This window comes from Chiroxiphia lanceolata, chromosome 2 (genome assembly GCF_009829145.1).
Source record: "Chiroxiphia lanceolata isolate bChiLan1 chromosome 2, bChiLan1.pri, whole genome shotgun sequence".
Lineage (NCBI taxonomy): Eukaryota > Metazoa > Chordata > Aves > Passeriformes > Pipridae > Chiroxiphia > Chiroxiphia lanceolata.
This window is the reverse complement of record NC_045638.1, coordinates 2,735,279-2,749,554: the sequence shown is the minus strand read 5'-3', so window position 1 is coordinate 2,749,554 and position 14,276 is coordinate 2,735,279. Positions and strand designations below refer to the sequence as shown.

At 46.4% G+C, this 14,276-nt stretch overlaps 1 protein-coding gene across 3 annotated transcripts in view; it reads left to right on the top strand.

Annotated features, from left to right (window-relative positions):
* LOC116782244 (G protein-activated inward rectifier potassium channel 2) overlaps positions 1 to 13,579 on the top strand; it is a 168,471-nt gene extending 154,892 nt beyond the window's left edge. For all 3 annotated transcript variants that reach the window (XM_032678635.1, XM_032678634.1, XM_032678636.1), the window contains one exon: positions 10,354 to 13,579. In XM_032678635.1, the coding sequence (XP_032534526.1) occupies positions 10,354 to 10,679 (326 nt within the window). In that variant the 3' untranslated portion in view covers positions 10,680 to 13,579. The remainder of the gene's footprint in view (positions 1 to 10,353) is intronic.
* The last annotated feature ends 697 nt before the right edge of the window (positions 13,580 to 14,276 follow it).

Below are 14,276 nucleotides of genomic sequence, written 5' to 3'. Positions count from 1 at the left end.
CCCTCCCACAAAGAAAATTAAAGGGTATAAAGGCCACTATCCAAACCTATTATTTGAAATATCAACAAAACCAGCCCAGCTCTTCCTCCTCCTCTTCCCAGAGCTTGGGATTTAGAGCTTTCTCCTGAGCACCTCTACCCTGTCCTCTTGGTACTCTTTAGGTGAAACACAAGTCAGAAATCTAATCTCTGAAACTGGGCTATCTTTAGAAAAGCTGATTTCTTCAAGCTGCCTCTTCTAAAAGCAAGTACCACCTACCCATGTTTGGCTGGTTCCAGCCCACCTGAAAGGATGCACCGTTACAAAACCACCCGGGCAACCCCACTGAAAAGTGTTGTTGCTCACCCAAAATTCCAGCCATTTTCGGAAAAAAACGTGTTTTCTCTTTATTTTTGTTGCATTTCCCCTCCTCGCTGCTCACCTGGAAGAAACGAGTGCTTTGTGCTGAGCCCTTTTCATCTCCCCCTCTGCTTTCACAGCAGCCCAGAACAGGTTTTAACAAAACCACAAAACCAGAAACAACCACCGGGACACTTGGTGGGTGATTCACAGGTTCTGCTGTCAAAGAAGCCGGTGATCTTCCTTTATTTCCTGAATTTTCCAGCCTGCCAAGCTGTGTGCACACGCTGCTTTGTCTTTAATCCTGGGTTCACAAACATTTCCACGGCAAAATGTGACAAATCTTTATAAAAAGCTCCGAGTCAGGAAAGTTCAGGGGAGAGGAAACGTCGGATGTTCTGTTCTCTCGGTGAGCGTTTTGAGGAGAGAAACAAAAAGGAACCATCCAAAGACATGCAGAGTCAAATTATGTGCTGGAGAAGCCTGCACAGCAAGCGGTGGAATAGATCACACATCTAATTTTAATTGAATGTTTATCTCACAGTCACGGCAGCACAAGTGTGCAGCAGGTACAAACTGTTACAGAAAATGCTGCTTTCACAGCCAAGCATCCTTCCAACCAAAGGGGTTTTTCTCCCAGCCATCCCTTGGCATTAATGCTGATGTGGGAATTCAGCAATGCCCAAACATGCCTTGTTTTAGTGCCATCACCACTGTGTGCTGAATGCATGCTTTCCAGGGGAGTTGCATATGTTGTGCTTTGTGTAGAATAAAGACAGTACAGCAGCAAGACGTATTTTTCCGTGTGCCTGAAAGGATCCCATGCTGGAAGAGCTCCCACATAAACAATGCTTTTGACCCTTATCCAAGGCAAAATGCATTTCACAGAATCACAGAATGGTTTGGGCTGGAAGAGACCTTGAAGATCATCCAGTTCCAACCCCCTGCCATGGGCAGGGACACCTTCCACTAGCCCAGGTTGCTCCAAGACACATCCAACCTGGCCTTGGACACTTCCAGGGATCCAGGGGCAGCCACAGCTTCTCTGGGAAACTGGTTCCAGTGTCCCATCACTCCCACAGCCAAGAATTTCTTCCCAATATCTCATCCAACTCTACTCTCTGTCACTTTGAAGCCATTCCCCCTTGTCCTAGTGCTCCATCTCTCTCCATCTTTCCTGGAGCTCCTTCAGGCCCTGGAAGGCCACAATCAGGTCACCCCAAAGCTTCTCTTCTCCAGGCTGAACAATCCCAGTTCTCCCAGCCTTTCCTCCCAGCAGAGCTGCTCCAGCCCTGGGATCCTCTTGGGGCCTGCTCTGGACTCTCTCCAGCAGCTCCATGTCCTTGCTGTGCTGTTCCCCAGGGCTGGAGCAGCTCTGCAGAGGGGTCTCACCTGAGGGGGTAGAGGGGCACAATCCCCCCCTGCCCAGCTGCCCACTCTGGGGGATCAGCCCAGGACATGAAGGGTCATTTCATGCACATTTCTGGGTCATGTATCTTCTATTCCCACCTGCAATTCATATCTGCCCCATTCCCACCTTCTGCTTCTCCAGCCAGGAGTGGAGAGGGAGGAACGTGCTCCTGAGGTGCTCGTCTCATGTAGCCTTTGGGTTTGTGCAGAGTAGAGGAGAGCAGGAGCTGTTCTACTGCTTTCTTCCCCAAGATCAGTAATTCAACAGCTCAGGTAGCTCCTTCTTCACCTTTCTTTTATCCAAAACTTGCTCTTCCTAAAAGGTGAGGAAAAGGGCAGGGGACTCGGAGCCCCTGGAGAAATCACAGAGTCACAGACTTGTGGAAGTGTTTAGGTTGGAAGGGACCTTAAAGATCATCCAGTTCCACCCCCTGCCATGGGCAGGGACACCTTCTACTAGCCCAGGTTGCTCAGAGCCCTGTGCATCCTGACTGTGGAAAAAAACCAGGGAGCCAACCGGAACTCTGAATCCGTGGAAAGGCTTTGGTTCTTGCTGGTTGGTCCCCCTCTCTGTTATGGAGAGACAGTGGAGAGATCCAAAGCCATCAACAGGACTATTGGTACTTAATGTACTGCCAGGGGTCTTCTCCACACTCCCTGGCACCCAGGATCCTCTTGGTTCCATGCAGATCCACCTTGGATCCTCTCTGTTCCAGGCAGATCCACCTTTGATCCTCCCTGCCCTTAACTCTGGATCAGCTCTTTCTGCTCAGCAAAAAATCCTGCCACGATCCCTCTCCAGGGAGGCAGCAGCTGGAATGAACACCCTTCCTGCCTGTTCCTGGATGATTGTCAAGGAATTGGGGAAAAAAAATGCCTATGTGCCATATCAGGGAAGGACATCCCATCTTGCAGGGCAGGATTCAAGAGGAAGCCCATGGATTAGAAGCAATGTATTTTCAAAAGGTCAGGTCAGGTCTTCTCCTTACTCAGCACTTTGCATTTTGGGAGCTGAGCCAACGTGTCCTGCAGCTTCTTTTGAACAAAATTCCCATCGATCCTGATTTTCCACCTGCCAGGAGAAATAAAGCACTTCCTTCCATGCCTGAGAAACCACAGAATCTATAAATGTATCCCCACAGTCAAACACAGAGAGCAGGGCACAAAATCCTGGCACTTCGTGTTCCAGCTCCACAGAATCGAGTTTCCTGTTTCCAAGGACTCCGAGTGCCAGTTCTGGAAGGAGCTTCTCTCCCTTGTCTGGTCAAACGTTATTTGATATAATAAATATCACAGGAAAATGGAATCATCGCCTATTTCAACCAGCACAGCTGGTTGAAACAACATTAAAATTCGTGCAGTCAGCTTGATTTGCTGGGCATGGCATGAAAATAAGGTTAAATGAAGGTTAAATACTGGCTGAATAGTCATTCATCTATTTAGGAGTTGTTTATTGAGAATATATGAAGTGTTGGTGGCTAAAAGTGGCAGCACATTTGAGGCTGAATCAGACAAGGTTTCCTGGCCTCGCTATGTTTAATTTCTCAGACTAAGCTACCTGCAAAAAAGGAGAATTTCAATGCAAAAAAGCAGAGTTTCGACACAAAAAAGCAGAACTTCAACACAGGAAAGCAAGAAATTAGACACAAACTACTCAGTGGAGTATATTTGATTCCTGGGAGAAGAAACACTAACCAATTAAATTAAACATTTTTAACTCAGCCTTTTTTCCAATGGAGAATAAAATTTCACTGGCATTGAAATCTCCTGTTGGGGGAAAAACATATATTTTTAATAGTTTGAAAAAGACTAAAGCAAGCCCATTTTTTTAGGTGTTGTTTTATACAATATGTCACATTTCAGAATGAAAGCAGAATGGTTCGACTGATCCAAGTTAGACTTCGTTTAGAATTTAACTTTACATCAATTTTTTTTATACTTGTTTATTTGTTTTCACCTCGTTGAGAATGAAACAGGTTTTGGAGCATCCGAAAGTCCAACTGACTTGAAATTGTGGCCTCTCATCGGCTCCATTTCCTTTGCAAATTCATCTTCGTGCAAATGTGACCTGATAAGATGTGACACCTCCCACGGAGATGTGATTTTATTGCTGGTGGTGGTGGTCAGGGCAGCTGCTCCAGCCCACTCATTCCACGAAAACTCGGATTTTCTGCTGTGGAGCTGCTCCCTGGGTCCCATCATCAGCTGTGAGACAAAGGCAGGAGCTGCCACAAAGACCTCTGGGCAGAATTCACAGATGGTGTTAGCTGAAAAATTTCAAATATAGTGATTGGCTTCTCGGTCTGATTAGGAAATGTGAAAGCAGAAATACCCAATTACTCAGGTTTACAGGGAAAAAAAAAAAAAGCCACACCAGTTTTAAAACAAACCCCAATGAAAGTTAATTCCTTAGATTTTTAGAAGAATAAAAAAACCATCTGTCCCCACTGCCTTCCTCTCCCACAGCCCATGACATGAGGGTTCCACACACACGTCCCCAGACAAGCTGAGGCAAAGAGAACTTAAGATGCTCACAGGCACCTGTCCAGAGTTTACTCCTTTCAAGAGCTTTAGACATTGCTCAGGGTGAGATAAACATTCAATTTTCGGGTGTGTCCTGAACCAAGTTATCAGAACCTCTGGGAATTCCCCTTTGCTAGCTCTGAATGGGAAGAGGTATATATGTATATACATATATATATATTCATATATAAAAATATGACGTGTTTACTCAAATAAACTTATGCAAAATGGAAGGGAAAAATATCTTGTGAGAACAAGGTATTTGCAACATTTTACAGCAATGTCACCTGGAGAGGGACTTTTCATGAGGGCCTGGAGTGACAGGACAAGGGGGAATGGCTTCAAACTGAAAGCCAATAGGGTTAGATGGGATATTGGGAAGGAATTCTTGGCTGGGAGGGTGGGGAGGCCCTGGCTCAGGTTGCCCAGAGAAGCTGTGGCTGCCCCTGGATCCCTGGAAGTGTCCAAGGCCAGGTTGGACAGGGCTTGGAGCAACCTGGGCTGGTGGAAGTTGTCCCTGCCCATGGTAGGGGAGTGGGACTGGATGATCTTTGAGGTCCCTTCCAACCCAAACCATTCTGTGCTCTGGTCTTTAAAAAAAAAAAAAATCGCTGAATTTAGGGTACAACACGACTTTTTGCTTTCTTTGCTTTCTTCTTTTTAGCTCGATTAAAGAGAACCAATTAACCCTCATGGAATGTTTCTGCCACTGACTTAGTGGCAGCATGGAAATCTTATTCTTAAATCTCTGTCCTTTTTTCAAGGCACACTTGAAAACACTCCTCATTTTCACACCAGGGAGAGCTGTTTAGTACAGATTTGACAGCAAAATTGTACTGCTTTTACACCTCAGCATGTCCCTGGTGGGACACCAATAACCCAGACCCAGCAAAGCTGGGGAATTTGCCAAAGCCCACATGGTGTCTGCAGGAGAACTGATGTATCAATCAGGGGTTCTTGACTCCCAGCCTCCTGCTTGTTTTTAGGAGCACACATTGCCTTCTTCCTCTCCTGAACACCTAAAAATAGCAGACTGACAAACCCCACACCAAATTTATTTGAGAGCAAAAGGTCACCGGGGGCAGAGGCTCCCACAGGCTGCTGGGTGACCCCTCAGGAACACAGGAGCAGCGCTGGGATGCAAACCTGGAAAGTTACTGGAGCTTTTTATGAGCACCAGACTGGAGTTTCAGAGGCAAAGGTGCACATTCAGCTGATTGCCTCAATGTTCCTGTCACTGGACAGGGACTATTTTGGAGAGGGACTTTCCACGAGGGCATCGAGTGACAGGACAAGGGGGAAATGGTTTTATGATGAAGGAGAACAGGGTTAGATGGGATATTAGGAAGGAATTCTTCCCTGTGAGGGTGGTGAGGCCCTGGCCCAGGTTGCCCAGAGAAGCTGTGGCTGCCCCTGGATCCCTGGAAGTGTCCAAGGGCAGGTTGGACGGGGCTTGGAGCAACCTGGGCTGGTGGAAGGTGTCCCTGCCCATGGCAGGGAGTTGGAACTGGATGATCTTTAAGGCCTCTTCCAACTCAAACCATTCTATGATTCCGTGAACACAGAGATTAAATAAAATTCTCCAACCCTCTCACCCTTGCCCTGGGCAAGGTGCAAAACTCAGCTCTGACACCACAGGTCAGCACCTCTCCCTTCCTAACTCCTGCAGCAGAGCAGCTCCATCATGAGCACGCAGAGGTTGCAGGAATTAACCTCAAGAGATTAATCAACCTTCCTACGTGTTTGGTTTTAGTTTTAAAAGCTTCTCACGATAGAAATGAAACTTCTGACAGAGTAGATCAAAACCTCCATGGTGATACTTCAGCAAAGATTGTTATGAACACAGGCAGGGAGAAAGAAACAGAACAGAAGCATCACATATGGACATGGAAGTTTTAATTTCCAGCTGGAGACCCCAGATCAAATTTTGTACTTCTGCTGTACAGGAGTAAAACTCCTCTCACCCCAGAAATGGGGACACCACTGTTTTCTGTGCACCCCTGAGTCTTCTGCTGCTGAGGTCTTGCTCCAGGCTGAACTGTGAAGTAAAATTCCCATGTAATGATTGAAAACAGGTCATTCTTAGGGGATATCGCACACAATTTAGTGCAGTAGAAGGTCTGTTCTGCAAAGTGCCAGCAGGAAACTCCTGAACCTCAAAATCACTTCACACTGTGGCTGTCAGAGAGACAGAGTCAGCCATGGGCCATAATTCTTGTCCCCCTCATTTCATTTAGAGCCCTTTTTTTATTACAGAAGTGGAATTTGAAAAGAAAAAGCCCTGTTGTAAAAGAGACTGCCTTGAGTAAGCTGAAAGAGGCTGTTACTGTGTAAACTGCAGTAGGCTGACCTAGAGTTGAAAAATCACTGTATTTCAGCCCAAATGTGTGTTTGAGACTGTGATTCTGAGGCCCCCTTTTTCCCCTGACTACTTTAAAGCACTTTATTTTTTTGATGGCTCCCATCACAAAGGGAAATACTGAATGGTGAGAGTGGAGGACACAACATATGATTGTGTAACCTGCCACAAAATCTTAAATTAAGTGCATTTTGTGAGGAAATGCATCAAGTCACCACCCCAAACCCTGTAAGACAGAAGCCTGAATAGCAGCAGACAGGATGAACAAACCAGAACCTCAAAATAACTGCACAGGGTAACTTTTCAAGAGGAATCAATCTGGATGTGGCATCAACTTGGTTATTAATCCTGCTCAGTCAAAGGTGGGATTGTAACCTTGCCCACCTCTCAGCAACAGCTTAGGGGAATTTTTTTCCTGTCATTTTCTTGGGCTGCCTGGTGCAAATATTAAGTTTTAATAAAACCTTTCCTTCTACCTGCAAGGAAAACTGTTGACAGGGTGCACTGAAATAGAGTCCACACTCCCAGACAGGCAGAGGGAGCCACTGCAGCCCATGCTCTGGAGCCTGTTGCTGTTGAACAGGAATAATAAGAATTTAGAGGATAAATTCAAGTTTTAACTACACTGCTTGTATGGTAACGAGATTGCCCCAAGTAGCAACTAACTGCTGATTTTAGACACATGGAGCTAATCCCAACACTGGCAGCAGGACCTTTTTTGTTCCCATTTGAAAGCAAAAAAAAGTGTTGCTGAGTGTGGTAGTCACACTGAGTTAACTTGGCTGTCTCAAAAAAAAACCTCCCCATCATTTAGTTTGCCTCCTCTGACGTAACAAGGACCAAAATTCAGCTTCCCACTCACACTGCAGAGTTCTGACCCAGGAATGGGGGCATGGGGAGTGATAGGAACAGGATCCACCACGGTGTGTGTCTTCCAGAGAGAGGTGGTGACTCCTCTGCTGCTGGTTAAAACCAACTCATTGAACATTAAACATCATAAAAACCTCTCATTACTGCCCATTAGAAATGCCTGGAGTGAGACAGTAGTTAAGGGCAACCCTCAGAGGTCTCATCAGCCCCTTTAAAATGCAGTTTGCAGTGAGGGCAATGGTGGGAGAAAAAGCCCTGGCACTGCAGCCTGATCCCGCTGCTGCCATCCCACCCTGCCAGGACAGATGAGGGGGGACCCTCAGAGACACCACTCTGGGATGTGCAGGGGCAAGTGGCTGCCCAGAGCAGTGGGATCGTCTGCCCACTGCCCTGGTTTCACAGAACCATGGAGTCATTAAGTTGGCAAAGATCTCCCAGCCCATGGATCCCCCCTGTGCCCCATCCCCACCTTGTCCCCCAACCCAGAGCACTGAGTGCCACGGCCAGGCCTTCCTGGGACACCTCCAGGGATGAGGACTCCACCACCTCCCTGGGCAGCCCCTGCCAAGGCCTGACCACCCTTTCCATGAAGAAATTCCTCCTCCTGTCCAACCTGAGCCTCCCCTGGCACAGCTGGAGGTCGTTCCCTCTCCTCCTCTCCCTTGTTCCCTGGCAGCAGAGCCCGACTCCCCCAGCTCCCCCCTCCTGTCAGGGGGTTGCAGAGCCAGAAGGTCCCCCCTGAGCCTCCTTTGCTCCAGGCTGAGCCCCCCCAGCTCCCTCAGCCCCTCCTGCTGCTCCAGCCCCTTCCCAGCTCCGTTCCCTTCCCTGCACACGCTCCAGCCCCTCCACGTCTCTCTTCCATGAGGTTCCAGACCTGGACACAGCCCTGGAGGTCCCTCAGCAGTGCCAGCACAGGGGACAATCAGCCCTGGGGCTGTGCCCACACTATTCCTGATCCAAACCAGGTTCCATTGGCCTCTTGTCCCCCTGGGCACACCCGGGCTAGTGTCCAGCCTCTGTCACCAGCACCCCCAGGGCCTTTCCTAATCCTTTCCAGCCCCTCTGTCCCAGCCTGGAGCTGCAGGGGGTTGTTGTCACCTAAGGACAGGACCAAGAGCTCTTTGAGCTGCCACATTCCCCTCCCTCCATCATTTTGTGGGGGAAAAGTATCCTTTAGACTAAAAATCACACAGGACATCACACAAGAGGCGATTTTGTCCCAGGGTTTGTTGTCCTTCCACCCTTCCCACCTGTGAAAGGAAAAGAAAAATGGTAAGATTTTGGTATTTCCATTTGTGCACTGCTTGAGAATTGAAATGTAAACCTGTCTTGTCCTGCAAGAACGAAGAGAAAACCGAAGGCTTAAATATTTCTGTCAGACATTAAGAAAGAGAAATTAGGATCAGAGAGCACAGTGGGAGGACAGAGATGGGTTTTGCTGGGTCCAGTGCAGCAGCTTTCCCACAACAGCTTTCCCTGACAACCAGTCCTCCACAGGATCCAAAGCACTGGAGAAGGGCTGAAGTACCACAGTGTGGTGGCAGCTGGGAAAAGTCTTCCTAAAGGTAACACCACAAGTGAGAAATACAGAGTACCCAGAAACAGCAGTTTTCACCCCTCAGAAGCAAGATATGAGATCAAGAATGAGGGTAGAATTACCTGGAGCACTTTGAAAACCCTGGAAAAAATTGGGGACGATAAACTCCCAGTGTTGGCTCTTCACGAGCCCATCCATGTGACTTTACCAGTGCAGAGAGAAATGGACATTTCTAAAGTCTGCCATTTGTGCTCTCTAAATTAAACACTTCTTTAATTGCTTGTGATTATCTTCTAAATAAGTGAAGTGTGGCAGGTTAAGTAACTTTATTTGCTCTGTATTCAATAAATACTGTTCAGCTGAAGTTTGCTTAGTCATACACAGCTAATAATGTGCAATTATCAAAAGAAAATCATCACATTCTCCCCATGTACTCCTATTTTGTTGGCATCATGCCTCTTAAATTCATTTCTCCTGGTATTTTTCCTGCTCCTCTGGGTTTTCCCTTCCACTCCTGAGCATTAATATTTTAATGTAGTGCTTCTCCAAGCTGTTGGTCTGAGATGAAGTAGGTTCTCCGAGTCACAGGTCCCTGCCATGGCCAGGTGTTACTTCACCCAGAGGACACTCTGGGTGCTGCACTGAGCTTGGAAGAGCTGTGTCTGAACAAAAAATAGCATTTTTTTGCCCTGTAGAGTGAAGTTCAGCAGAGCTGTGAAGGGAATGTAGCAGAGAAATCAGTCCCAGTTATCCCAGTTCAACATCAGCCACTATCACACGTCCTTCAGGAGTTTTGCTGATGTTTGTGCATTGGCCACCAGCCCAACTCTCAAATCATTGTAGCTTAAAAGTGACTCCTACCTTCAGAGGAACCAAGTTTTGGGGTCACAGGCTCGGGGGTGGGTTCCAGCAGAGGAATGCTGTTGTGTAAATTCCTGTTATTCTGGGCAAGTGCTGAACCTGGCAGTGGGACTCAGAGGATGGCATAGGCACTCTTGGTAAAACACATGAGAGACTCTTCAGCAGGTGAGTTGCTGAAACCCAGGAAGGACTGCACTGGATAAAGAAATGTTGATCTTTGCTGACAGACTTAGCACTTGTTGTTATGCACGTGCACAGAAGGAAAGGGCGTCAGAGAAGTTTACAGTTAAAACTGCTTTCTAAGCTCAAATTCAAATATGATGTCAAACCTGATTTCTTTTCTGGCGTTTCTTTCATACATTTCTCTCCTTAAATGGAAAAAAATGATTAAATAATTAAAGATTTGGGCAAGCAGTGGGTCCTTATTACAGTACTTCTTCCTTCTCTGTTCCAGGGATGACCTGCCAAGCCCGAAGCTCCTACATCACGAGCGAGATCCTCTGGGGTTATCGCTTCACCCCCGTCCTCACCCTGGAGGACGGGTTTTATGAGGTTGACTACAACAGTTTTCATGAAACCTATGAGACCAACACCCCAGTTTACAGTGCCAAAGAGCTGGCAGAGATGGCCAGCCGAGCAGAACTGCCCCTCACGTGGTCCGTTTCCAGCAAGCTGGACCAGCACGCGGAGCTGGAAACCGAGGAGGAGGAGAAGAATCAGGAAGACCAAAATGAAAGAAACGGTGACGTGGCCAACTTAGAGAGCGAGTCCAAAGTGTAGAACCAACAGAGGCCCAAAGGCCATGTCACCTCCTTTGTCTTCTCCCTCTTGGCTCTTGGTTTCTTTCTGCGACACGCCTTTAATTCTTTTTTTTTTCCTTCCTGCGATTCTCAATCCCTGGAAAATAAATACTCCAGATGCGAAATATCGGCCTACCCGATTCCGGCTCCAGAGATTCACAGACTCCGAGGCGTGGGGTAAAGCTGCAATACCCACTGGGGATGGTGGAATCTCCATCCCCACCCTGGCAGTGACTGCTGGTTCCACCTCTCCGGGGTCAGACACCTCCAGGTTTATCCACCACAAAAAAACCCACCACAATTCAAGGGAGATACAAGCAAGGGGTTTAAAAGGAAAGACTAATTCATCCAAGCCGACCTTGACTCTGGTTTTTATGTGTTTCAGGACAGTTCCACAAGCTGGGGGACAAACCTCTGTGAAATGGGCCTTGCAGCTTTAAGGGGAAGGTGAGCAGAGGGACCTGCAATCCAACAAAATACTGTACATATGCCTTATGTAACTACTTTCTCTTTACATTTAGTAATAAACACCGCATGTACAAAAGTACTGTAGTAAAGAACTTCTAAATAATGTACACACAGACGTGTAACTAATGTAGGTTTAGAAACAAGAGTCCTAGAAACATCGGGATGCAAAAAAACAACTAACTCCCCACCGAGTAGGAATTTCTCTTCAAATATTTGGAGTGTAATATTGATAATTTTTCCCCCCCACCCCCTCTAAGGCTCTTCTAGTGCATGACATTTTCTTCAGTGTACCAGACTGGCAGCTATTTAGAGAACCTCACTGTTTGCCAAACAGATCGTTTCACTGACTCTAAAAAGCCATAAGTCTGGGAGAGGGCAGGGTAGATAAATCCTAACAGAACTCCTGATATACTGTGAAAATGTTTACAAATAAGGCAAAACCGGTTCCTGGTTACTCTTTTTTTGGGGCAGTTCGACCTAAAATTTAGGCTGTGGCAAACTCATGGCTAAACAGAATTTCCTGCATACTCTTAATATAGCGAGCATGTTTCATGTAGAGGTATTATCCTTTATGTGCAATATCCGGGGAAACTCATCCCTTCTCCCCACCCAGACCACGGGAATTCAGCAGTTTGCTACACCAACAGCACAAGCCATTGAAAACTGAATTAGATTTTAGCTGCCCAGCTGGGAAAGAAACAGCTGGATTTCACGTGAAGCCAAAATCCATGAAATTTGTCGTTTGTTTTTTTTTTGCCAGCAGAGTCACGGGTGGCACAAAACAGCCCTGGGTGTGTGTTTCAGCAGGGTGTCCCAGCTGAACACACGGATCCTGCCACCCGTGCTCGAGGGCAGAGAGAGGTTCTCCAACGAGTTTTCCACCTTAGGTAGTTGTAAATCACTGTAAATCCTGTACATTCCACCTCAGCAAACTTAATTATCGGGGCAGAGAGAACCTGCATCGCTTACGCAGCAACACCCCCCCGTGAGTCGGGGAGCTCAGCCCCGCCAAGAACTGCATTTCTGCCAGCAAAGGAGAAGAAGCTGCAGCCTTAACTCTGGTTTGGTTTTTGGTTTTTTTTCATACCTGCCTGCTCCGGGAGGAAGGAACACAATGAAGAGAATCTGAAGCGGTTTTTTTTGTACAGAAACATTTACGTTAAAACAGAAGAGAAAATTATTTTTAAAAAAAAAAAAAATTAACCTCAGGAGAAAAACTTGGCGGGCAGGTGGAAAAATTTGCACTGTGATATAGCTTTCACGTTAAATTCACACCTATTTTCCTTTCTTTGATTATTTTTCTTTGCTGGTACAGCTGCCCCTTGCTGATTTTCAGGGCGTGGCTAATCTGGGGCTGGGGATGTTCTGCAGGTCCTCCCTCTGCAGGGATAATTCCCATTCTCCCTGTGCTTCCCACCGAGGAGGGTGTGGGGAAGGAAGGGGTGGCCCAACAGGGACTGGTAGATCAGGCTGGATGGAAGGAGGGGTTTTATGTTTCAGCTCTGAACATTTGCCCCTAAGAGGCTTTCCCAAAGCAGCAGGATGCAAGGAATGGCGCAGAATAAGGAATTTTGGTGGCTCAGTAAAGATTCCTTACACTCAAATCCCGGGAGGCAGCGCTGGGTTGGGACAGACCTCCCCACGCTCATCCTCCTGCCAAGTGCTCCAGCCCATCCATCCCAACCCACCCACGAGGCTACTACTGAGAGTTTTGGGGGGAAAGGTGGCTCCCCAGCCCCGGGGGAAGCAGAGGAGCCAGGGTAGCAGCACCCCAAGCCCACAATCCATGTCAGTCCTAGCGGGAGCAAAGCATTCCTCTGAGGAGAAACCTGCTTTTTGCTCCTGTGATTTACTGGGGCCACTCTGGAATCCATTGCTGCAGTTTAACAAAAATTGCATTGACTAGAACAGCAGCTCAGGACCCTGATTAAACCTTTTTTTTTTTTTTTTGGTGTCCTTTTAGCACAAAAAACACCAGACTTTCCACCACTGGGGCATGCGCATGTGTGAGCTATATTTTTGTGAATAGGGCTCTTCAAGCTTAAAATGTGTGTGTTTGTCTCTCTTTCTCTCTCTCTCTCTCTCTCTCCCCACCCTTGTATTTTATTGTCTTTGGTATCAATGTAGTACGGACTGTAAAGTTTATGAACTCTCATTTTTGTAACATAAGCTTTAAAAAAAAAGAAAGAAAACAAAACAAAACAAAAAACAAATAGAAGCCTCCAAAGCTTTCAACGGGGGAAGCTTCACAGAAACTTTGTACTAGAATGTCCCTATCAAACACCTCTATTTTTCTACAATGATTGATTAAGCAGTTTAACAATGTATTTTGTGTCAATGATTTCAACTGAGTTGGTAAAAAGACAATTAAGAATCGAATGCTGTTAATTAACAATGGATTTTCAAGCCGTATATGCCGAGTGGTGTTTTCATTGGCAGGAAATAGTTTAACCTGGGAACTTCATCCCTCAAGCCTAAACAATATCCCCTGGAAGCTCAGTTCCCTATGGGAATATTTTTGGCAAATCACATTTATGGAGTATGAATGCAACATCTTAACATAATTGACTACCTAATTAATCAAGACTCGTTACACCTCTGTATCATTCACTAAAATATTTTGATGACTTTTTCTCAGAGTACCTTGTGATTTCCAGGAGCAAAAGAATTTCCAGAGGTGAATGTGAGCTCTCAGTGATCTCCTGCAGCTTCCAGTTCCTTCTTCAATGATCAGAAATGCTGCGAATGTGCTTTGTTTAAATTAATGCCCAGAGTTACACAGTCCTCTCTGACTCCTTCTCACTTTTATTTTTTCCTTTTTTTTTTTAATTTAATAACACACTATTGTTTTTCCCCCACCCTAGTTTCCAAACCAAGTCTTCCAGGTACTAATAATAGACACAGACCTCCTGCTTTCAGTGGAGCAACATAAATTCCTTCAGCAAATTATTCAACCTCAGGCCCATAATTTGGCAATAAATCCCCTCTTCAGCAGCACTAAAAGAAATCTCAGAAATTCTTCCCAAGCAAACATCCAAAAATGCAGATGTTCCCTTAGGTGTACGTAGCTGTTATGATCTAGAGCTTTGCCCTAAAACACCAAAGCCAT